Here is a 24357-nt window from a genome sequence, read left to right as displayed (position 1 = left end):
ATTGAGATGAGGACAAACTTTCTTCACCCAGAAAGTTGTGAATCTGTGGAATTCTCTGCCACAGAAGGCAGTGGAGGCCAATTCACTGGATGTTTTCAAGAGAGAGTACATTTTGCTCTTGGGCCTAGCGAAATCAAGGGTTATGGGGAAAAAACAGGAAAGAGGTATTGATTTTAAATGAACAGCCATGATCATACTGGCTCGAAGGGCCGAATGGCCTATTCCTGCACCTATTTTCTATGTTTCTATGCTTGAGTATATGGCAATAAAACTTGACCACTTGATTTTGAAGCATTCATGCATGGTGGAGGTATAATGTAGTCATAGAGTGATACAGTATGAAAACAGGCCCTTCGCCCAACTTGCCCACACCCGCCAACATATCCCAGCTACACTACCTGTTTTTGATCCGTTTCACTCCAAATCTGTCCTATCCATGTATCAGTCGAACTGTTTCTCAAATGTTGGGATAGTCCCTTTCTCAACTACCTCCTCTGGCAGCTAGTTCCATACACCCACCACCCTGTGTGTGGAAGAATTTACCCCTTAAAAAGTTACCTCTTAAAAATACTTCAAACTAAAAACATTGAAGTCATAGATCTAACATGATTTTAATACATCAAATTTCAAAAAGTCCCTACCATGGGTGGGGGGGGGGGGGGGGGGGGGCACCTGGTTCAGATGGAGAGCACTGCCAGATGTCAGCGGGGAACTGAGGCCAGTTGTCCGTGATGTCTGGATCCCAGTGCTCAGTGTTTCGGAGTTGGCTAATGTTATTGATTTGCAATTAGCCCGATTTGTAATTAGTTGACAAAACCTTAATTTATTAATCTGGAATATCCAGGGCGATGGGATAAGTGTAATATTAAAATGACATGCAAGTTGTCAGGCTGTCTGTCACAACATACAGCCCCCCATAACCCATTATTTCCTACAGATAAATATTGGGAAGGTAACACTATTGTAATTTGCCACTCAACTATTAAGTTTGTTTACTTCACTGACTATTTCTAATACCACAGAAAATATTATGTACTCTCAAGATCATATTAAATAGAATATTATTACTTAAATATATAGTTATTGGACTTTGCATTTTGGAAAAGTCCCAGCTGAGGGGAAGACAGCAAATACTGAAAATATTGAGGGTGAAAATGACTTCAGGCCAGTTTGTTAGGAAAATGAAGGAAATGGTAACAGAATACTTACATAGCTGAGTGAGTATAATTTTATGGATGAGAAATTGTATTCAACCAATTGATGACTTCTTTGACAAAATAACTAGCATGTTAGATAACAAGGAAGTCAATGGAGGGTGAAGTGCCCCATAAAAGATTGCCGCATTGGATAAGCACCTGTGGACTTGAATATAATAGGTTAAGTCCAGGGGGTCAGATATGGGGCTTTATGTGTGGGCCAGATATATTTTCAGTGCAGAGGGGCTAGGAGCAAGGCCAAGTGTGCATCCAGAGTCAAGGTCTGGAATAGTATTAGGTGTGCAGTCAAAGCTGGGACAATGGGAGTTTTCAGCACTGGGAACCTAAGCAGGTAAGCAGCTATTATCAGGGTAGAATAGGGGGCCAGGTGTAAGGCTGGACTCAGGGTCAGGAATGAGAGAAGCTATGCAGCTGGAGTCAGGGTCTTGAGTAGTACCAGGTGTGCAGTGAGACCCAAGTTGGTCAATATGAGCCAAGTGCTTGATTATAATCTGATTTCCATACATGAATATACTAAGATCATTCATGTGCTGCACCTGTTGATCAGAGTCTGTGGAATGTAATTAGGAATGTAATTTAGCCTAACCTTATTCATAGCTAATCCAATTTAAAGCATAAATATTGCATTCAAATGTAAGTTAAAAGACTCGCTACAGTATGCACCAGATTGCACAATTTCAAGCTGAAAAATGCAAAAGCTTTGTACCAATGGGAGGGGGGACACCCCCCTCCCCCCCAATCAGTCACTACGCTCCCTCGGGCATGGTCTCTCACAATTTCTCACTGCCAACTCTCACCCAATGTTGGCAGCCCCTGACTAGTCCAACCTGCCTGAGTTTGGTACATATCCTTCCAAACCTATTCCATTCATGTACCTGTCTAGATATCTCTTAAACATTGTGATAGTACCTTCCTCAACTATCTCCTCCGGCAGCTTGTTCCATATACCCACCACCTTAGGTGTAGAAAAATTGCCCCACTTTCCTCCCCCATCTTAAACCTATGACCTCTGGTTCTTGATTCCCGTACTCTGGGTAAAAGACTCTGTGCATTTACCCTATCTAATCCTTTCATGACCTTGTACACTTTTATAAGATCACCACTCATCCTCCTGCATTCCAAGGAATAAAGTCCTAGCCTGCTCAACCTCTCCCTATAGCTCAGGGCTTTGAATCATGGTAACACAAAGTCCTACAGCATAGAAACAAGCCCAACTCATTCATGCCGACCAAGATGCTCTTTCTGAGCCAGTCCCATTTGCCTGAGTTTCGCCCAACTACCTCTAAACTTTTCCCATCCATGTCTCCATCCACATGTCTTTTAAATGCTCATAGTACTAATGCTGTTAACGTTGGAAATCTACATTTAAAAATGCTGGAACCATTCAGCAAGTCAGGCCCTGTCAATGGGAAGAAAAGCAGAATTCATGTTTCAGGTCGAAGACCCATTATCAGAACTGAGAAAGTTTGATGTTTGCGAGCTTCTCTTACCCTTGTTGTGAATTAGTCACAAGTGCTGAGCACATATTGTTCTCCAGTTCTGACTAAAATGTAATTTGAGTGATTATCCTGTTTTCCAGTATCTAACTAATTAGAGCCAGCAAAAGCCAATGCCTTCAGCAGAGCAGGAATCGTATATGATGTTGTTATTATGCTTAACATATTGATCCAGAACTGGTGCATTGCTATAAAGAACTCAATGGACTTGCAGACAGAGTATAACAAGCTGCTTTTCAATGTGGGGTTGATTTTTATCATTTGGCTTCTAACGGATTTTGTCGCAATTTATTTGTTCTTAATGCTCATTTGATTTATGGACTACCCTCTCTAATGAGCTTCAAACTCTGCCTCTCACACACAGGCTCCTTTGTGATGGTGAACACCTCTGGGCGCCAGGCAGGACAAAAAGCACATCTCTTGCTGTCAAAACTGAAGGAGAATGACACGCACTGCATTGATTTCCGTTACTTCTTATCTGGCAAGGACGGGGCCAACCCTGGGTTGCTAAACGTTTACGTGAAGGTCAATGACGGACCCCTCGGGAACCCCATCTGGAATGTGTCTGGAATACCTACGAGAAGCTGGAATCGAGCGGAGTTGGCAATAAGCACCTTCTGGCCAAATTTCTACCAGGTACTGTACATACAATGTTCGCCTTTATCTTACCTGAAGCTGTGGGTTGATTATTTTTTTAACTAGTTTAGTCTCATTTATTTTTGGTTTAGTTTAGCTTTTTGTCACATGTATCGATGTATAGTGAAAAGCATTTTTGTCGCATGCTATCCAGTCAGCAGACAGACTACACATGATTACAATCAGGACGTCCACACTGTACAATACAGGGCAAAGGATGTTCATAGTTCATAAGTTATAAGAGCAAAATTAGACCATTCGGCCCATCAAATCTACTCCACCATTCAATCATGGCTGATCTATCTACCTTTCTCTCTGACCGTCTGATTATCTACCTTTCCCCACGACAATCTTTCCAATCACGAATCTATCAATCTCTGCCATAAAAATATCCATTGGATTGGCCTACACTGCCTTCTGTAGCAATTAATTCCACAGATTCATCACCCACTGACTAAATAAAACTCAGGAACAGCTTCCTCCCCTCTGTTATCAGGCTTCTGAAAGGTCCTTCCATAAGCTCGGAAACTGCCCGGTACACCGCTTCCCCATTGAGGGCATCGCACTTTGTCTATGGAACTGATGTGCTACCATACTGAGATCTGGGAGAAGGCAGAGAATGGGTTTGAGAGGGAAAGATAGATCAAGCATGATTGAAAGGCAGAGTAGACTCAATGGGCCGAATGGCCTATTTCTACTCCTATGACTTATGAACGTATGAACCTATAAATTATATTCTGCATTCTGTATCTTCTCCTTTACTCAATCTATTGATTTTGAACAGCTTGGATCGATGTATAGTATATCTGACCTTTGTACAATGAAATTAGTTAGTTAGAGCTCCAGGGGCTAGTGGATTCAAGGGATATAGGGAGAAGGCAGGCACGGGTTACTGATTGTGGATGGTCAGCCATGATTACAATCGAAGGGCCAAATGGCCTCCTCCTGCACCTATTTTATATGTTTCTACACCTGGCAATAATAAATCTAAACCTAAACCAAAACAGTGTACTGGATACATGCATAAGACTCCCCGAGAAGTCAGGAGATGTGGATTATCTTCCTTGCTCCAAGCACCCATTGTTTGGCATTACCCAAACCCATCCTTCCAATGTGCATCACCCTCTCCACACTTTCATCCTCATACATTGACATTTTAGTGTGAACCGCAGCAACATTATATTTTCACATATGTCTGTTCTTTCAACCACTCTGTATTAAGCATGGATTAACAGCTTGAAAAATGTGCAGTAGCACAATTAAAGATGTTGGATAATATTTAAGTAGCTGGGGAATCTATTAACACATATCAGCCAATGTACAATTGCAATTTATTTTCTCTCTGTCCATTCCGAGAATCAGTTGAGTGTTTGCGTGCCTGCAGTGAGATATAGTTAGAGTCTCATTTGAGGCAACAAATGAGCTGCAGATCGCAGCGCTCTTCTCATTAGCTCCATTTGCAGGAGCTTTGGTGTGAAGCAATTCAGGATCTACCAAAGAATGAGTGAATGGGTTTGTGTTTAGTTGCAGTTAAGCTGTTGTAATTTGATAAATTGTCTGATGATGGGAATCCTTCTTCCAGCCAATGAGTTAGGTTGGCTAGATGGTGGAATGGACACTCTGGGGCCAGAATGTTCGTTCAACAGAAGCAAACTGCCCGCATCCCTCGTCCAACATTTCTTCTCACTATTAGTCAGTCGGAAAAAGGAACATGACCTGACACATCACCTATCCTTGTTCTCCAGGGATTGAGTTACTCCAGTACTTTGTGTCTTTTTTTGTTACAAACCAGCAAATCTGCAGTTCCTCATGTCCACATTTTACTGCTCCATTGCAAAATCTCCTCAAGGCATGCCAACCTCACTGGCTCCTACTCTCATTGACAGGGGTTTTATGAGTCTCTCACTGCTTCCCCCCTCTGTGATTCCTCCTGCTTTCCTGCTCGTGGACCATGTTCTGACCTGGACTCACTACCACGTTTCCACCCATCACTTGCCAGGCTCTCTTCTTGCTTCCCCCCCCCCCCCCCCCTGCTACAATCAGTCTGAAGAAGGGTCCTGATCCAAAATGTCACCTGTCCATATCCTGCAGAAATGCTGCCTGACCCTCCAAATTAATCCAGCATTTTCTTTTGGCCACTTATTCCTATAATAGGCATCAATGGAGAATTATTTAGATTTTCTGAGTCAGATGATTATCTTGACTCCTGCAATGTTGGGATGTTGGAAGAATGTTGGGAATTAAATAGTGGCATGATGTGCCTCAGCTGTAAACCCATATGCTGGAGGTCCGAAGATAGGCACAAAAATGCTGGTGTAACTCAGCGCGACAGGCAGTATCTCTGAAGAGAAGGAATGGGTGACGTTTTCGGATTCGGACTCTTTCTCAGTTTACTTTTTAATTTTGACCATCCCAAGTTGTGCTCAGAGGAGCCTCCAAGTGGTTGAATGTAGAATTAAATGGAGGAAATACCGTGAGGAATTTTTAACTATTCACAACCCCATCACCATCTCCCTCCCCTAAAACAGCTCCTTTTTCGGATGAAAAGGATGTTCGATGATCAAAGAACTGAATTCAGATCTCAGTTCTGGAATTTTGGTTTTAGCAATCAGGTTGGAGTGGGGTATATATACTAGACTAAGTGGGACCCATTGGGTCCCAGCATCACACGGGAGGGCTGGTCCCCCAACGCAATATTCCACCTCTCCACCAATTCCAATATTGGTGGCCCGTGCGGGTGGGGGGTGGGGGGGGCTTTCTGGAGTACTAGTATGGGTGTTGTGGGCTGAAGGGACTGGTTTCCACAGGGCTAGTATGGACATGTGGGCCGAAAGTATTCTTGGGCTGGCGGCTCAGTCACTCAAGCCTGTTGTGCTGGCAGCTCACTCACTCACGGCTGGTGGGCTGGCAGTTGACTCACGACTATTCCTTGAAAGTCCTTTTCAAGCAGGGTGCAAGGCCACCACACTCAAGTGCAGTTTCTTTCCACTTCAAGCAGGGTGCAAGGCCACCAAATTCAAGTGCAGTTTCATACCATTTCAAGCAGGATGCAAGGCCACTAAAGACAGCGAGTCGTGATCTCTCCCTCCTCCATCTTGCAGAGACTGAGCCATGCCCACACTTCTGGGTTTTATAGTCCCTCCACCCTCCCACCAGAAGGGGCGTAGCCTTCATGGCGTGATTGACAGGAGAGAGAATCTCAACATTTTTTAAAACATTAATAATTCTTTTATTTATCATCGATGGGAAAAATCCTGGGTAGCGTTTTTTCTAAAATCAATATAAAGCGCGAACAGGAAGTGGTCAAGATTAGAGTTTTAATTATATAGAAGGTAAGGCAACTTTAATTAGGCAAGGCAACTTTAATTAGGCAAGGCACATTTAATTAGGCAAAGCAACTTTAACTAGGCAACACAGCTTTAGCATTTCCAAACCAAAGGCAACACAGCTTTAGCATTTCCAAACCAAAGGCAACACAGCTTTCGCAATTCCAAACCAAAGGCAACCCAGCTTTAACATTTCCAAACTATATTTTCAAACCACATTAAGGGCACTGACAGGTCAGTAAAACCACTCACAGTTTAGTAGACATGTGTTCAGTGTTATTCACAGCTCAGACTGAGAGACGTGACCCTCTCGCTCCCCCATCTTGCAGAGACTGACTGAGGCACTCAACACTTCTGGGTTTTATAGTCCTTTCGGAATGGGAGTGGCCTTCAGGAGAGAGAATCTCAACATTTTTTAAACAATAATAATTATTTCATTTTTCATCGATGGGGAAAATCCTCTTGTCCTGCGCAGCGGAGGGGGACTGAGTAAGATGGCAAAAAATCACAGCCATAAGTGGCATCGTTTTTTCTAAAATCAATATACAGAACACAGGAAGTGTTCAAGATCAGACTGTTCCCCCAGCACGTGTTTGCGGTTGGGGTGGGGGATGGCGGGGCGGGGGAAGGGGTTTATGGGAGGGAGGGTGGGGGAGGGCAGGGAATTCTGCGCCTTTTGAAGAACAGGGGGGGGGGGGAGTAACGTACCTCGTGGAAAACTGTGCATGTGCGTTGACAGCAGCTGCATTAATCCACAACGGCGGGGGGGGAGGCAGGTGGGCCTTGATTGGTGGGCATGTGGGCATTGTGACGTCAGCAGCTGGCAAGCGGATTTTTTTTTTTTTAAGTGAGTTTTGTGAACAATTTTATTCATAATCTGTGCCAAGGTCTTGGACGTGTCTCAACGCATCCAAGATATCCTGAAATCAGAGGGAGAGGAGCCTGAGGTCGTGGTACATATTGGTACAAATGACATAGGTAAAAAAAGTGAAGAGGTCCTGAAGGGAGGATTTAGGGAGTTGGGAGGAGAGTTAAGGAAAAGGACCAAAAAGGTAACAATCTCAGGATTACTGCCTGTACCACGCGACAGTGAGAGTAGGAATGGAGCGAGGTGGAGGATAAATGCGTGGCTGAAAGACTGGTGCAGAGGGCAGGGATTCAAGTTTCTGGATCATTGGGACTTCTTTTGGGGAAGGTGGGACCTGTACAGAAAGGATGGGTTGCACTTGAACCCGAGGGGGACCAATATCCTGGCGGGGAAATTTGCAAAGGTCACTGGGGAGACTTTAAACTAGAACGGTTGGGGCGAGGGACTCAAATAGAGAAAGCTAGTAGACAGAATGGGAGGCAGGAAGCAGAAAAGGGAAGCACTCGGACACAAGAGGAGAAAGAAAAAAAAGGAAATAAACAGAGAAGAAGAGACGGTTTCTTAAATGTGCATATTTTAATGCTAGGAGCATTGTAAGAAAGGTGGATGAGCTTAGAGTCTGGATAGACACCTGGAAGTATGATGTTGTGGCGATCAGTGAAACATGGTTGCAGGAGGGCTGTGATTGGAAACTAAATATTCCAGGATTTCGTTGCTTCAGGTGTGATAGAATTGGAGGGGCAAGAGGTGGAGGTGTTGCATTGCTTGTCAGGGAAGATATTACAGCAGTGCTTTGGCAGGATAGATTGGAGGGCTCATCTAGGGAGGCTATTTGGGTGGAACTGAGAAGTGGGAAAGGTGTAGCAACACTTATTATACGGTATTATAGACTGCCAAATGGGGAACGAGAATTGGAAGAGCAAATATGTAAGGAGATAGCAGATATTAGTAGGAAGCACAAGGTAGTGATTGTGGGAGATTTCAACTTTCCACACATAGACTGGGAAACACATTCTGTAAATGGGCTGGATGGTTTGCAGTTTGTAAAATGTGTGCAGGATAGTTTTTTGCAGCAATACATAGAGGTACCTACTAGAGGAGGGGCAGTGCTGGACCTCCTGTTAGGAAATGAGACGGGACAGGTGGCGGAGGTATGCGTTGGGGAGCACTTCGGGTCCAGTGGTCACAATACCATTAGTTTCAATATAATTATGGAGAAGGTCAGAACTGGACCTAGGGTTGAGATTTTTGATTGGAGAAAGGCTAACTTTGATGAGATGCGAGATGATTTAAAAGGAGTGGACTGGGACATTTTGTTTTATGGGAACGATGTAGAAGAGAAATGGTGGACATTTAAAGAGGAAATTTTAAGAGTACAGAATCTTTATGTTCCTGTTCGGTTGAAAGGAAACAGTAAAAATTGGAAAGAGCCCTGGTTTTCAAGGGAAATTGGACATCTTGTTCGGAAAAAGAGGGAGATCTACAATAATTATAGGCAGCATGAAGTAAATGAGGTGCTTGTGGAGTATAAGGAATGTAAAAAGAATCTTAAGAAAGAAATTAGAAAAGCTAAAAGAAGATATGAGGTTGCTTTGGCAAGTAAGGTGAAAGTAAATCCAAAGGGTTTCTACAGCTATATTAATAGCAAAAGGATAACGAGGGATAAAATTGGTCCATTGGAGAAACAGAGTGGGCAGCTATCTGCAGAGCCAAAAGAGATGGGGGAGATATCGAACAATTTCTTTTCTTCGGTATTCACCAAGGAGAAGGATATTGAATTATGTGAGGTAAGGGAAACGAGTAGAGTAGTTATGGATACTATGAGTTTCAAAGTAAAAGAAGTACTGACACTTTTGAAAAATATAAAAGTGGATAAGTCTCCAGGTCCTGACAGGATATTCCCTAGGACATTGAGGGAAGTTAGTGTAGAAATAGCCGGGGCTATGACAGAAATATTTCAAATGTCATTAGAAACGGGAATAGTCCCCGAGGATTGGCGTACTGCGCATGTTGTTCCATTGTTTAAAAAGGGTTCTAAGAGTAAACCTAGCAATTATAGACCTGTTAGTTTGACTTCAGTGGTGGGCAAATTAATGGAAAAGATACTTAGAGATAATATATATAAGCGTCTGGATAAACAGGGTCTGATTAGGAACAGTCAACATGGATTTGTGCCTGGAAGGTCATGTTTGACTAATCTTCTTGAATTTTTTGAAGAGGTTACTAGGGAAATTGACAAGGGTAAAGCAGTGGATGTTGTCTATATGGACTTTAGTAAGGCATTTGACAAGGTTCCTCATGGAAGGTTGGTTAAGAAGGTTAAACTGTTGGGTATAAATGCAGGAATAGCAAGATGGATTCAGCAGTGGCTGAATGGGAGAAGCCAGAGGGTAATGGCGGATGGCTGTTTGTCGGGTTGGAGGCAGGTGACTAGTGGGGTGCCTCAGGGATCTGTGTTGGGTCCTTTGTTGTTTGTCATGTACATCAATGATCTGGATGATGGTGTGGTAAATTGGATTAGTAAGTATGCAGATGATACCAAGATAGGGGGTGTTGTGGATAATGAAGAGGATTTCCAAAGTCTACAGAGTGATTTAGGCCATTTGGAAAAATGGGCTGAAAGATGGCAGATGGAGTTTAATGCTGATAAATGTGAGGTGTTGCACCTTGGCAGGACAAATCAAAATAGGACGTACATGATAAATGGTAGGGAATTGAAGAATACAGTTGAACAGAGGGATCTGGGAATAACCGTGCATAGTTCCTTGAAGGTGGAATCTCATATAGATAGGGTGGTAAAGAAAGCTTTTGGTATGCTAGCCTTTATAAATCAGAGCATTGAGTATAGAAGCTGGGATGTAATGTTAAAATTGTACAAGGCATTGGTGAGACCAAATCTGGAGTATGGTGTACAATTTTGGTCGCCCAATTATAGGAAGGATGTCAACAAAATAGAGCGAGTACAGAGGAGATTTACTAGAATGTTGCCTGGGCTTCAACAACTAAGTTACAGAGATAGGTTGAATAAGTTAGGTCTTTATTCTCTGGAGCACAGAAGGTTAAGGGGGGACTTGATAGAGGTCTTTAAAATGATGAGAGGGATAAACAGAGTTGATGTGATCAAGCTTTTCCCTTTGAGAATAGGGAAGATTCAAACAAGAGGACATGACTTGAGAATTAAGGGACAGATGTTTAAGGGTAACATGAGGGGGAACTTCTTTACTCAGAGAGTGGTAGTGGTGTGGAATGAGCTTCCAGTGGAAGTGGTGGCGGCAGGTTCGTTGGTATCATTTAAAAATAAATTGGATAGGCATATGGATGAGAAGGGAATGGAGGGTTATGGTATGAGTGCAGGCAGGTGGGACTAAGGGAAAAAAGTTGTTCGGCACGGACTTGTAGGGCCGAGATGGCCTGTTTCCGTGCTGTAATTGTTATATGGTTATATGGTTATATCTGGGGAAATAATTGACCAAATTTAGAGAGGAGCGGTTTCTGAAATCATAAGTTAAATCCCTACCGAAATATGTAAAAATCTCCGCATTTTTGCATCTGGTTTTCGAGGAGATACTTCAAAGGCAAAATGATACACACCCACATGCACACACAGAGTTTAAAAAATATATAGATATACTAGACTAAGTGGGACCCGATGGGTCCCAGCATCACAGGGGAGGGCTAGTCACCAACACAATATTCCACCTCTCCACCAATTCCAATATTGCTCGCCATTGGGGGGGGGGGGGGGGGGGGGGGACTTTCTATTGCGCTGGTGTTGGTTGTTGCGGGCTGAAGGTACTGGTTTCCAGAGGGCTAGTATAGACATTGTGGGCCGAATGGATTCTTGGGGTGGCAGCCAACTGTTGCAACAAAGCCAAGCCAAGGCAAACAATTGGGCAGCAAGCAGCCACCTGACAACCAAAATTCATTTTGTGAACTCAAACTTAAAAAAAAAAGCGAGGCAAATATTTGGGCAGCAGCCACTTTACAGCCGCATCGAGGGGACTCACCGTGGAGCAGATGTGCGTTCAGTGTTATTCGCAGCTCAGAGAGCCGCGATCCTCTCGCTTCCTGGGCCTGGCAGAGACTGAGTGAGGCACGACACTTCCGGGTTTTATAGTCCCTATAGCAGAGAGAATGGGGAATTTTGTAAAAACATTAATATCTCTCTAATTTTTCATCGATGGGAAAAATCCTCCAGTCCCGGAAGGCGGAGGGGGGCTCTGAGCGAGGTGGCCAAAAATGACGACCGTAGGTGGCGGCGTTCTCTAGGAAATCGCGCCACAGTGGTCCAAAAGCGGTCAAGATCAGACTTTTAGTAATATAGACTAGACCAAGTGCAGACCCGTTGGGTCTGTTCCCCCAACGTGCGGTTGTGGGGGGAGAGGCGACATGCTGCGTCACACACACTATCCCCCCCCCCCCCGCACTCACGCTAATTACCCCCCTTGATATTATATTAATATTATTAATTTGCTCCTTTTACCCCATAACCACCCTATCTACTGACGCATAGCCCCCAACTTGCAGTCACACCTAGAAGGGGGGGGGGGGGGGGGCGGGGGTAGAGAGTGAGGGAAGACAGAGAAGGGGCAGAGACAGAGAGAGAGACAGAGACACAGAGAGAGGGTCAAGAGGGAGAGGGGGTGGAGAGGAGAAGAGGGAGGGTGGGTGAGGGGGAAAAGGAGGGGAGGAGAGAGAGGGTGAGGGGGGGTGAGGTGGGGAGCAGGGAGGAGGAGGTAGAGGGGAAGGAAGAGGGTAGGGGGTGTGGAGAGGAGGGGGTTTAGGGGAGGGTGGGGGAGGGGATGGAGGGATGGAGGGGAGGAGGGTGAGAGAGAGAGGGGGAGAGGAGACAGGGGGGGAGAGAGGGGGAGAGAGAGCGTGTGCTGAGGGGAGGGGGAGATGTGGGGAGCAGGGAGGGGGAGGGAGGGTGGAGGGAAGGGGGTAGGGTGTGTGGAGGGGAGGGGGTTTAGGGGAGGAATGGTGGGGGAGGAGAGGGGGGGAGCAAAAGAGGGGAGAGAGAGAGGGGGAGAGGAGAGGGGGGGAGAGGAGAGGGGGGGAGAGGAGAGGGGGGGAGAGTAGAGGGGGGGGGAGAGTAGAGGGGGGGGAGAGGAGAGTGGGGGAGAGGAGATGAAAGGAGGGGGAGTGGAGAGGGGGGGGGGAGAGGAGAGGGAAGGGTGGGGGGAGGTGGGTGGGGGGGGGGGGGGAAGAGGAGAGGGGGGGGAGAACCTAAAAAACATTTTAGAACCAAAAGAGACACATTCTGCAAGTATTGTAGAACCAAAAGAGACACTTTTTGCAAACATTTTAGAACCAATAAACACTTTTTGCAAACATTTTAGAACCAATAGACACATTCAGCAAGCGTTTTAGAGGAGAGGGGGGAAAGAGGGGAAAGAGGGGGAGAGAGAGGGTGTGCTGAGAGGGGAGGGGGAGAGGTGGGGAGCAGGGAGGGGGAGGGAGTGTGTAGGGAAGGGGTAGGGGTGTGTGGAGGGAGGAGGTTCAGGGGAGGAATGGTGGGGGAGGGGATGGAGGGGAGGGGGGAGAAAAAGAAATGTATATGAAGTTGCTCATATAATCCTGTTGGGAAAGGTGTGTCTTTATCCGAAGAATTGCAGTGGTTCAAGAAAGTACATAATACCAAATAAATTAGATATAAGAGTAGACATCTTAGCCCCTCAAGCCTGCTCTGCCATTCAATAAGATCAAGGGTGATGTGACTGTAATCTTACTGTAACTGCACAACGTTGCTTATCAAGAATCTGTCTAATTCTGCCTAAAACAATATTCAAGGATTCCACTTGCAACACCCCTTGTGGAAGATTCATGACCCTCTGACGGAATTTTTTTCTGCCTTATGTACATTTACAACCTTACTTAATTAAGACGACGAATGCTGTAAGCAGTACTCTGAGCATGATCGCGCCAGTGCTTTAAATAACCTCCATAATTCTGTGTTCAATTTGCCATATTCTTTCAGTCTTTCTCATTATTTGCTACAATGGTATATGGAACAAGCTGCCAGAGGATGTAGCTGAGGCAGGGACTATGACACACTTGGACAGGTACATGCATAGTGTCAAGACTCAGGAATCAATAGTGTTTTATTGTTATTTGTCAAAGGTTTAGAGGGATATGGGCCAAAGGTGGGCAGGTGGGACTGGCGCAGATGAGGCATCTTGGTCAGCATTGGCAAGTTTTGCCGAAGGGTCTGTTTCTGTGCTATATGACTCCATGACAAAAGTTAAGCCAGCTGTAGTTTCCTGTTCTCTATCTCTCTCTATCTCTCTCTTTTTAAATAAAGGAAATTGATTTGCTTGTTTTTTTCCCCAAACAAATGGAACCAACTCCAAAACCAGGAATTTAGGAAAATTAGAAGCAATGTCGCACCAGCAACTTTTTAAAGAGACTGGCTTTGCCTTGAGAGCCCACCTCCGAAAAATGAATGAATAAATAAATTAAAAGAAATATTACTGAACAGCTTCTATTGTATACAGTTGGTCCACAAGTTGTCAGAAAACAATGACGTTTGATTTTGCTTACACTGACGTGTGGAAGGTTTAGTTTAGGTTAGAGGTACTGCGTGGAAACAGGCCCTTCGGCCCACCTAGTCTGTGCTGATCAGTGATCACCCATAAAGTAGTTCTTTCCTACACACTAGAGATAATTTACAGAAGCCAATTAAACTACAAAACCTGCACGTCCTAGGAATGTGGGAGGAAACCGGAGCATCCGGAGGAAACCCACTCGGTCACACGGAGAACGTACAATCTCTGCACAGGTAGCACTTGTAGTCAGGATCGAACCCAGGACTCTGGCTCTGTAAGGCAGCAACTCTACCGCTGCGCCATTGTGCCGCCCTGGAGGATTTGTACCCTGGTGGAGAGTTTGTACCCTGCTTTCAGCGATCATCTGATATAACAGAGGCTAAAATATGACACTGAGGAGAGATTTGATGTCACATCATCAATGTAAAAGCTCAGGTGCCCAAAGTGAAGCAAGGCATCTCTGTAAAACAGCCTTAGGTTTCAATGACAATCCATGTCACGTTTTTACCTTCAGTCGTGTTGCTGAGCCTAACACCTTCAAAGCATTGTTTTTGCACTTATGCAGTCACCTCACTTGTAGAAATCAGAAGGCATTTTCTGGACGGTTTTCACTGCATAAATCTTCAGCCAGAGACCTGCCATATATTCATATTTTTGCAAGGGTATTAATGGCAAAAAAACATGCCCTGTGGATACAGTGAGTAATAGCTGATCAAAGGTGAAATAAGGCCAGAAAAAGCTATTAACCTGCCAGAACATTATATTTTTCAACATGAGCTTGAGGTCAAATGTCTGGCTGCTAAACCTCGCTTCTTAGTTCTCGGCTGCTGCTGGAATTTATTAATACAGACTTTTTTCTTGACTGTTGAGTTAACACCCTGCCGTTTGCCAACTTTTATGGATCTCGCAAATACGTAATTAGCAATGTCACTGAGGTGAGTGGTGGCATATAATTAGAACTTTGACCTTTAACTAGCCTTGACACAAACAAACCCATTGGCAGTGGAAAATAAACAACGGTTTGCTTCTTCCATTAATTGATGAATTTATCTCCCTGAGGGTCCCAACGTACACCGAGGGTGGACGTATAGGGCGGGATTAATGTCTCTTGGAACCCTGGAACAGTTGTGGTACTCAGCCATTCAGCCCATCAAGTCCATGATGACTCCCGTTAGAGCAACCCTATGGAGTCACAAAGAACCGCAGACACTGAAATCAGTGCTGGAGTAACTCAGCGGGAGGGAAATGTCTTCAGTCTGAAGAATGGTCCCAATCCAAAACATTGTCTATGCATTCACAGCTAAAGATGCTGCCTGACCCACTTCTTCTTTCGTGTCCATCTTCCATGTTTCAAATGTTGACATCGCTGTCATCGTCCGTCCTGAAAAGGACGCAAGCTTCCGGCGACAATCAGTGGGAGCCATCACTTGTTGCAACAGGCTGCAAAACTCCAGCAACGAAAGGAGAGATGCTCTACTGAGAAGCCCCAACCACATCCCACCACCGATACCACTCATCCATGCCCACACTGCAATAAAGTCTGCGGCTTTTTCTTTTGACGGGAAGTCCGAGATTCTTTGGACGGGAAATCTTAACTTTGTTTCCCTTTTCACAGTTGCTTGTGGCTTTCCTTTTGCTTTACTTTAGTCTTTAGAGATACAGTGCTGAAACAGGCCCTTCAGCTCACCGAGTCAGCGCCAACCATTGATCACTCTGTACACGACACACTAGGGACAATTAACAATTTTTACTGAAGCCAATTAACCTACAAAACTCGTATGTCTATTCGGAGGAAACCGGAGCACCTGGAGAAACCCCAGGCGGCCACAGGGAGAAAGTACAAACTCCAATCACACAATAGTCAGGATTGAACACGGGTCTCTCGCGCTGCAAAGCAGCAACTCTACTGCTGCACCACTGTGCCGCCCTCTGCAATCTGCCTTAGAGAGGCATATAAGATCCTGAGAAGAATAGATCAGGTAAATGCACAGAGTCTTTTACCCAGATTAGGGGAATCAAGAACATACGCTTAACATGAGCGGAGAAAGATTTAATAGGTAACTTTTTTTACATAAAGGATGGTAGTTATATGGAACGAGCTGCCGGATGAGGTAGTTGAGGTAGGTACTATCACAATGTTTAAAACACATCTGCACAGTTACATGGATGGGATAGGTTTATAGGAATATGGGCCAAATGCAGGCAGGTGGGACTAATGTAGATGGGGCATGTTGGTCGCCGTGGGTAAGTTGGGCCAAAGGACCTGTTTCCACGCTGTATGTTTCCATGACTCTATGGCTTCAGGATCGACCTCTCTAACCATCTCACAACCCACATGAAGAACCCTCCAGGAGGACAATCATACTCGAATTCGAGTGATTGCAGTTGATTCTCTCTTAATTCCTATCCAATGTCCTTTTTTGGGTAGCGATTGAATCCGTTTAAGCCGCCTTTACAGGCAGAGGATTCTATATCTTTTCTACATTATTTTTCTTCAGCATACCCCATTTGCATTTTGTCCCAATTTATTTTTAACCTGTGCTGTCAGTCCTGGAGACAACTGCTTTATGGAGCAATTTTCATTGCGTTAAGAATGACACACTAATGCTGGACTAACTCAGCGGGTCAGGCAGCATCTCTGGAGAACATGGATAGATTATCCCATTGATCCCCATTCACCACTATCAATCCTACTTTCACTCTCCTTTGCTCCGTGGAACTGGACCAATTTTTCCAGAGTGAACATTATTGCTGAAATCCTTCATCCCTGATAAATGATTAAAAAAAATAAAATGACTGCTGGTGTTGGAAATTTGAGATAAAAACAGAAAATGCTGGAAACACTCAGGCAGATCAGGGAGCATCTGTGGAAAAAGGGATGTGAATGTTACGGACGTGAATTTTTGGACAGGAAATGTTAACTCTCTTTCCCTTTCCACAGATGCCTTTTGAACATTTCCAGTATTGTCTATTTCTATTTTGATTCCTGGAGCTATAATGGTGAATCTGTTCTTGACTATCACCCTTGCACTAGTTGTATCCTACACTCTAGGGATAATTTACGGAAGCAAATTAACTGCAAACTGCATGTCTTTGGAATGTGGAAGGAAACCAGAGCACCCGGACAAAACCCACAGAGAGCGTACAAACTCCACACAGACAGCACCCGAGGTCAGGATCAAACCTGGGTAAATGGCGCTGTAAGGTAGCAACTCTACCGCTGTGCGGCTGCGTCCCTGCAAGAAAAAAGACATAAAGTACCGGAGTAACTCAGCGGGTCTGGCAGCATCTCTGGAGAACATCGATAGGTAACATTTCAGGTTGGGACCCTTCTTCAGACTGAAGGATCCTGATCCAAAATGTCTTCTGACCATTTCCTTCAAAAGATGCTGCCTGATCCGCTGAGTTGCTCCAGCATTTCATGCCTTTTTTCCAGATTAAATATTTGAATTACCTTTCGCACATTACCTGGAGAAGCAACATTATCTGACTGATAAGGGAGCCGAATATTTTCCCAAGAAGATCTGGGTTGACAAAAAGGTGATTTTGCCCATGATTTTTCTTCCTGCTTTGACAGTTTGTATTCCAAAGTAATCTCACTTTTCAATGAACAGTCCCTGCCTGTCGCTCTTGCAGACTGATTTATCAGCCTGGTTCAGGTCTGCCCTTTCTCCATCAGGTTCCTGCAGAAAATTGTCAGACCTTCAAATGCCTCACAAATTGTCAAACCTTCAAATGCCTTCAAATTTTGAGGCTCAGATTTTCAGGGTTTCAAAAACAAATTTTATTTTTTTCAAAAGAAGCTCCAGGATCTCACAAAGCTGAACATGTTTTAGGAAATTGAATGTTTCGTAAATTTCATAAGTCATAGGAGCAGAATCAAGGGCCTGTCCCACTTAGGCGATTTTTCAGCGGACTGCCGGCGAGTGTCAAGCTGGCGGCACTTGCTGAAAAACCGAGAAGTAGAATGGCGAATGTCAAGAGTGGAACACACACACACACACACACACACGCACACGCACACGCACACGCACACACGCACACACACACACACACACACACACACACACACACACACACGGGCCAGGGAAAGCGGGGGAGCGCTGTCTGAAATTCACACGGTGCAAAGCCAAGGTGATACAGACACAGACCGCGATGAAAAGGAAGGTTAAGACGGCTAGCACAGTGTACGGTAAGTCTTTTAAAAGAGCAGGAAGGGAGGGAGGGGGGGGGGGAGAAGGGGGTAGGAGGGGGGAGGGAAGAAGGGGGTAGGAGGGGGGGAGAGAAGGGGGGGGGGGAGGAGGAGTGGAGACACTTTTAGGAAGCCATACAACTTTTAATAAGCCAGAGATACACAGCTGTGAAGTTCAGCGGGCATTTAACATTACCGGTCGATTTTCCTTGGTTCTGAAAACTCGTGCTTACGTTTATTTTTCCACAATGAGCCAATGAAAATGCCCGGTCAGCAAAGGAGTTTAACTAAAACTACCTACGGCTACCTCGACTACCTACAACGACATGGTGACCCCACTACCACTGCACCTACGACTACAAAAGTATCAATTTTTTCCATGGCGACCAATTGTTGGTCGCAGAAAAATGTTCAACGTGTTGAAAAATTTGCTGCGACCATACTGAGGCCGCGACTAGTTCCCAGAATGCGGACCCTTCTCCAGACTGCTTGTGGCAGGGGGCTGAAAGCTAGAAGAGAGGTGGGTTCAGGATAAAGCTTGGCAAGTGATAGGTAGATAGACACAAAATGCTGGAGTAACTCGGCGGGTCAGGCAGCATCTGACCCACCGAGTCACATGTTGCCTGACGTGCTGAATTACTCCAGCATTGTTATCAATCTTCGGTATAAACCAGCATCTACATTTCTTTTCTACACAAGTGATAGATGTGGGTGGAGAAGTTTTTTTTATCGACAGATGGTTGGACGAAGGGCAGAGATGAAAAGTGAAGCAGTTATCCCCTTTATCATGTATCTGTACACTGGATGGCTCGATTTTAATCATGTATTTCCGCTGACTGGTTGGCCCGCAACAAAGGCTTTTCACTGTATCTCCGTTAATAAATTCAACTACACTGTAAGAGGATGCATCTATCATGCAGAGGATATGCAAAATCTTCTCATGCTTGCATTTAAATCCCTCTGTGTCTTTGCTATTTAGTACATCACCACTGTTCCTGGCCCTTGTGATCTCTCTTCTTCCAATTCACCTCTCGCTATCCACATCTCCATTCCACCCTCCAGAGTTGCCCCCTAATCTTTTTGCCTTTGCATCTCTCTTTCCCTCTTCGTGCCATAAGTTGACCCTCATAATGTTTGTGTCTGATAATATTTCTGTCATACTTTTCCGCAGTCTGCACGGAGTTTGTAGGCTCTTCCTGCGACCATGTGGGTTTTCCCCGGTTGCTCCGGTTTCATCCCAAATTCCAAAGACGTACAGGTTTGTAGGTTTGCGGGTGACTGTAAATTGTCCCTGGTGTTTACGACAGAGCTATTGTACGGGCGATCATTGGTCCCTGAACTAAACTAAACAAAAGCAAAGTAAAAACACTGTGTAAATGCCAGTTGTTTTTGAGGCCATGTAACTGTCAGTACATCAAAAGAACATAAATCAATTTATTAGTTCCAGTGATGTGAGAATGAGAAAAGAACTGTTCGTGGGGCAAATTGGAAACAGGATTGCTGCCTATATAATAGGTTTCACATTAGCTTTGCGCTGTTTATATATTTTAGAAGTTTTTCTCCCCAAGTCCTTTTCCTGCCTCATCTGGAGGTGCCGCCCCCATGTTAAAGTTTAATTTCACAGTTGCTGGGCAGCTTTGAGGACTTTGCTGGTGTTTCTTGATGCATCACCTTAGAAAATGAACATTGACCAGTTCTCCTCCCACGAATGGATGAGGCTGATGCTATCTTCATTCTGTAGCGATCTCCAAATCTCTTGCAGGAGGTAACCAGAAAACAATCTTATCCTCCTGTTAGATGTCTCTTATAAATCTCCACTGGAATAACTGCCATCTCACTGCAGGCATGGTCCAGAAGACTTTCAACTATCTTACCTGTCAGGGCATGAGAAATAATGATTTTCAATCAATAGGCATGGATGAGCTTTTCTCTGGGATGTTGGAGGTTGTGAGGAGATCTGATAGAAGTATATAACATTATGAGAGATGTCTACAGGGGAGGCAGGTGGAAATCCTTTCCCCAGGGTGGAAATGTCAAGGACTAAAGGGGATAGCTTGAAGGTGAGAGGGGCATAGATTTAAGGTGAGATCCCTTTAAGTCAGAATCTATTTCCCACCGTGGAAATATGGAGGACTAGATGACATCGTGATAAGGTCGCGGGCATAGTTTTAAGGCGAGAGGGACAAAATTTCAAGAAAATGTGTAGGGAAAGTTTTTTTACATAGAGAATAGTGGGTGCCTGGAACATGGTGGCAGGCAGATAAGATAGTTGCATTTGAGGCTTTTAGATAGGCACATGAATATACAGAGAATTGAGGGAAATCGATCACATGCAGGCAAAGGAGATGAGTTTAACTTGGCATCATGTTTCCAAGGACATTGTGGGCTGAAGGGCCTGTTCCTGTGCTGTACTGTTTTGTGTTCTATGTTCAACGGTTCTACGAATTGGTTTAATAGCTACAGCTTTGCACAATGTGATTTGACTTTTTGAAAACGTAGAAACTTTAAATTAAGCAAAAATGTATTGAACCTTCTCTATTGTATAATGACAGATGCTGAGCTATGATATAGTACATAGTAAAAGTGAAATATTCATGCTCACACTGCATCCTGTTTCGCTTTAAAGCTATTGCAAAGGCTTGATAGAGCTACGTGTGTAAAAGTATTTGCCCTCAGTCCTGACCTCGGTAACAAGGAAATGGCAGAAGAGTTGAATAGGTACTTTGGATCTGTTTTCACTAAGGAAGACACAAACAAACTCCCAGATGTACTGGAGGACAGAGGATCTAAGGGGGTTGAGGAACTGAAAGAAATTTTCATTAGGCGAGAAATAGTATTGGGTAGGCTAATGGGACTGAAGGATGATAAATCCCCTGGTCTGCATCCCAGGGTCCTCAGGGAGGTGGCTCTAGAAATAGTGGAGGCATTGGTGATCATTTTCCAATGTTCAATAGATTCAGGATCAGTTCCTGTGGAAGAGGATAGCTAATGTTATCCCACATTTCAAGAAAGGAGCGAGAGAGAAAACGGGGAATTACAGACCAGTTAGCCTGACTTCAGTGGTGGGAAAGATGCTGGAGTCAATTATTAAAGAGGTAATAATGGGGCATTTGGATAGCAGTAAAAGGATTAGTCCAAGTCAACATGGATTTATGAAAGGGAAATCATGCTTGATTAATCTTCTGGAATTTTTTGAGGATGTGAAATGAATGAAGGGGAGCCAGTGGATGTAGTGTATCTAGACTTTCAGAAAGCCTTTGATAAGGTCCCGCACGGGAGACTGGTGACTAAAATTAGAGCACATGGTATTGGGGGTAGGGTGTTGACATGGATAGAAAATTGTTTGGCAGACAGGAAGCAAAGAGTAGGAGTGAACGGGTCCTTTTCAGAATGGCAGGCAGTGGCGAGTGGAGTGCCGCAAGGCTCGGTGTTAGGGCCGCAACTGTTTACCATATATATTAATGATTGGGAAGAGGGAATTCGGAGCAACACTAGCAAGTTTGCAGATGACACAAAGCTGGGTGGCAGTGTGAACTGTGAAGAGGATGTTAGGAGGTTGCAGGGTGACCTGGACAGGTTGAGTGAGTGGGCAGATGCGTGGCAGATGCAGTATAATATAGATAAATGTGAGGTTATCCACTTTGGCAGCAAAATCAAGGGGCACAAGGGGGGATTATTATCTCAATGGGGTTAGGTTAGGTAAGGGGGAGGTGCAGCGAGACCTGGGTGTCGTACACCAGTCACTGAAAGTTGGCGTGCAGGTACAGCAGGCAGCGAAGAAAGCTAATGAAATGTTGGCCTTCATTACAAGAGGATTTCAGAATAGGAGTAAAGAGGTTCTTCTGCAATTGTATAGGGCTCTGATAAGATCACATCTGGAGTATTGTGTACAGTTTTGGTCCCCTATTTTGAGAAAGGACATCCTTGTGATTGAGGCAGTGCAGCGTAGATTCACGAGATTGATCCCTGGGATGGCGGGACTATCCTATTCACTGGAGTTTAGTAGGATGATGGGGATCTTATAGAAACATATAAAATTATAAAATGACTGGACAAGCTAGATGCAGGAAAAATGTTCCCAATGTTGGGCGAGTCCAGAACCAGGGGCCACAGTCTTAGAATAAAGGGGAGGCCATTTAAGACTGTGAGAAAAAACGTTTTCACCCAGAGAGTTGTGAATTTGTGGAATTCCCTGCCACAGAGGGAAGTGGAGGCCAAATCACTGGATGGATTTAAGAGAGAGTTAGATAGAGCTCTAGGGGCTAGTGAAATCAATGGATATGGGGAGAAGGCAGGCACGGGTTATAGATTGGGGACGATCAGCCATGATCACTATGAATGGTGCTGCTGGCTCGAAGGGCCAAATGGCCTCCTCTTGCACCTATTTTCTATGTTTTCGATGCGTCTATCAAGCCTGTGTTGACATGGACTATTTCCCCTGTGACTATATGGATTTGGGCTTTAGACTTTAGAGAAACATCATCTCTAGCAACAGTCCCTTCAGCCCACCGAAGCGGTGCCGACCAGCGATTACCCTGTACACTAACACTATTCCACACACTAGGGACAATATACAATTTACAGAAGCCAATTAAGCAAAAGAGCAAAGGAGATCAGTTTAATTTAGCATCACATCCGACGCTGACATCATGGGCAGAAGTACCTGTTCCTGTGCTGCAACAGGTGTGATGACAAATTTCTGTCTCCTTTGCCTGAACCAGCGGCCACAGTTTAAGAATAAGGGGTAAGCCAATTAGAACGGAGACGAGGGAACACCTTTTCTCACAGAGAGTTGTGAATCTGCGGAATTCTCTGCATCAGAGAGCGATGGAGGCAGGATCTCTGGATGCTTTCAAGAGAAAGCTAGATAGGGCTCTTAAAAATAGAGGAGTCAGGGGATATGGGGAGAAGGCAGGAACAGGGTACTGATTGGGGATGATCAGCCATCATCACATTGAATGGCGGTGCTGGCTCGAAGTGCCGAATAGCCTACTCCTGCACCCCTATTGTCTATTGTCTATAACCTAGAACATCACACAGACCAACCCTTCCACTGACTCCATCTACACTTCCTGCTGCCTCGGCAGAGCCACCAACATAATCTATGGCCAGTCTCACCCGGGTCAGTCGCTTTTCTCCCTTCTCCCATCAGACAAAAGGTGTAGAAGTTTGAAAATACATACCTCCAGATTCAGAGACAATTTCTTCCCAACAGTTATCAGGCAACTCAACCATCCTCTAACCATCTAGAGAGTGGTCCTGAACTCCCAAAGAGACCTTTGAACTATCTTTAATCAGACTTTACAGAACTTTATCTTGCACTAAATGTTACACCCTTTATTCTGTATCTGTACACTGTGGATGGCTTGATTATACTCATGTATAGTCTTTTAGCTGACTGGATGCATTGTAACTACCGATTTGACTCAAATATTGCCACATCCTTAATCAGTCCCACAACAATGCAGATCACACTCTGGCTCAGAACCAGGAACATAGTATTATTAAACAAGACTCCATGGAGACAGAACGATTAGCAAGATTTCTCTGAGATGAGACTTGTTTGTTAGCAAGGGAATCACAGAAAAAATGTTTTTTCACAACACAACAACTCATGCAACACAGAATCGAAACACGAATGAATGACTTGCTAATTAGCAATCACAGTTTTGGATAAAAGCACAAAGCAAATTAATTTCCATCAAACCTCATGCTATCCTGCTGTTCCGACAATTAGTGGAGAAAGCTTCCTGTTTGAGTTCAGCCTTTCTCTAACATTTTACTGCCCCAAAACACAAATGTGTGATTGTTTTTAGCAAACATTTGTCATTATTACTCCGCCACTTCAACCTGGACTTCCACTGTTACGCCGATGACACCCAGATCTACCTCGGCACCAAATCCCCCCACAACCCCCCCCCCTCTCCCATATCAACTCCTGTTTGTCAGCTATAAAAACCTGGATGCACCATAACTTCCTCAAACTCAACAGCGATAAGACAGAATTCCTCCTCATAGGCTCCAAAGCCACACTCAGCAAAATCAATAACCCCACTCTCACCATCGACGGCACCACT

The 24357-nt window shown here is 44.6% G+C and overlaps 1 protein-coding gene across 18 annotated transcripts in view; it reads left to right on the top strand.

The window, feature by feature from the left end:
• The window catches only part of ptprm (protein tyrosine phosphatase receptor type M), a 940804-nt gene that overhangs the window by 284661 nt on the left and 631786 nt on the right, over nt 1–24357 (top strand). For all 18 annotated transcript variants that reach the window (XM_033019867.1, XM_033019862.1, XM_033019861.1 and 15 more), the window contains exon 3: nt 3078–3349. In XM_033019867.1, coding sequence (XP_032875758.1) covers nt 3078–3349 — 272 coding nt within the window. The remainder of the gene's footprint in view (nt 1–3077; nt 3350–24357) is intronic.

This window comes from Amblyraja radiata, chromosome 4 (assembly GCF_010909765.2).
Source record: "Amblyraja radiata isolate CabotCenter1 chromosome 4, sAmbRad1.1.pri, whole genome shotgun sequence".
Taxonomy (NCBI): domain Eukaryota; kingdom Metazoa; phylum Chordata; class Chondrichthyes; order Rajiformes; family Rajidae; genus Amblyraja; species Amblyraja radiata.
This window is presented reverse-complemented; position numbering and strand designations above follow the sequence as displayed.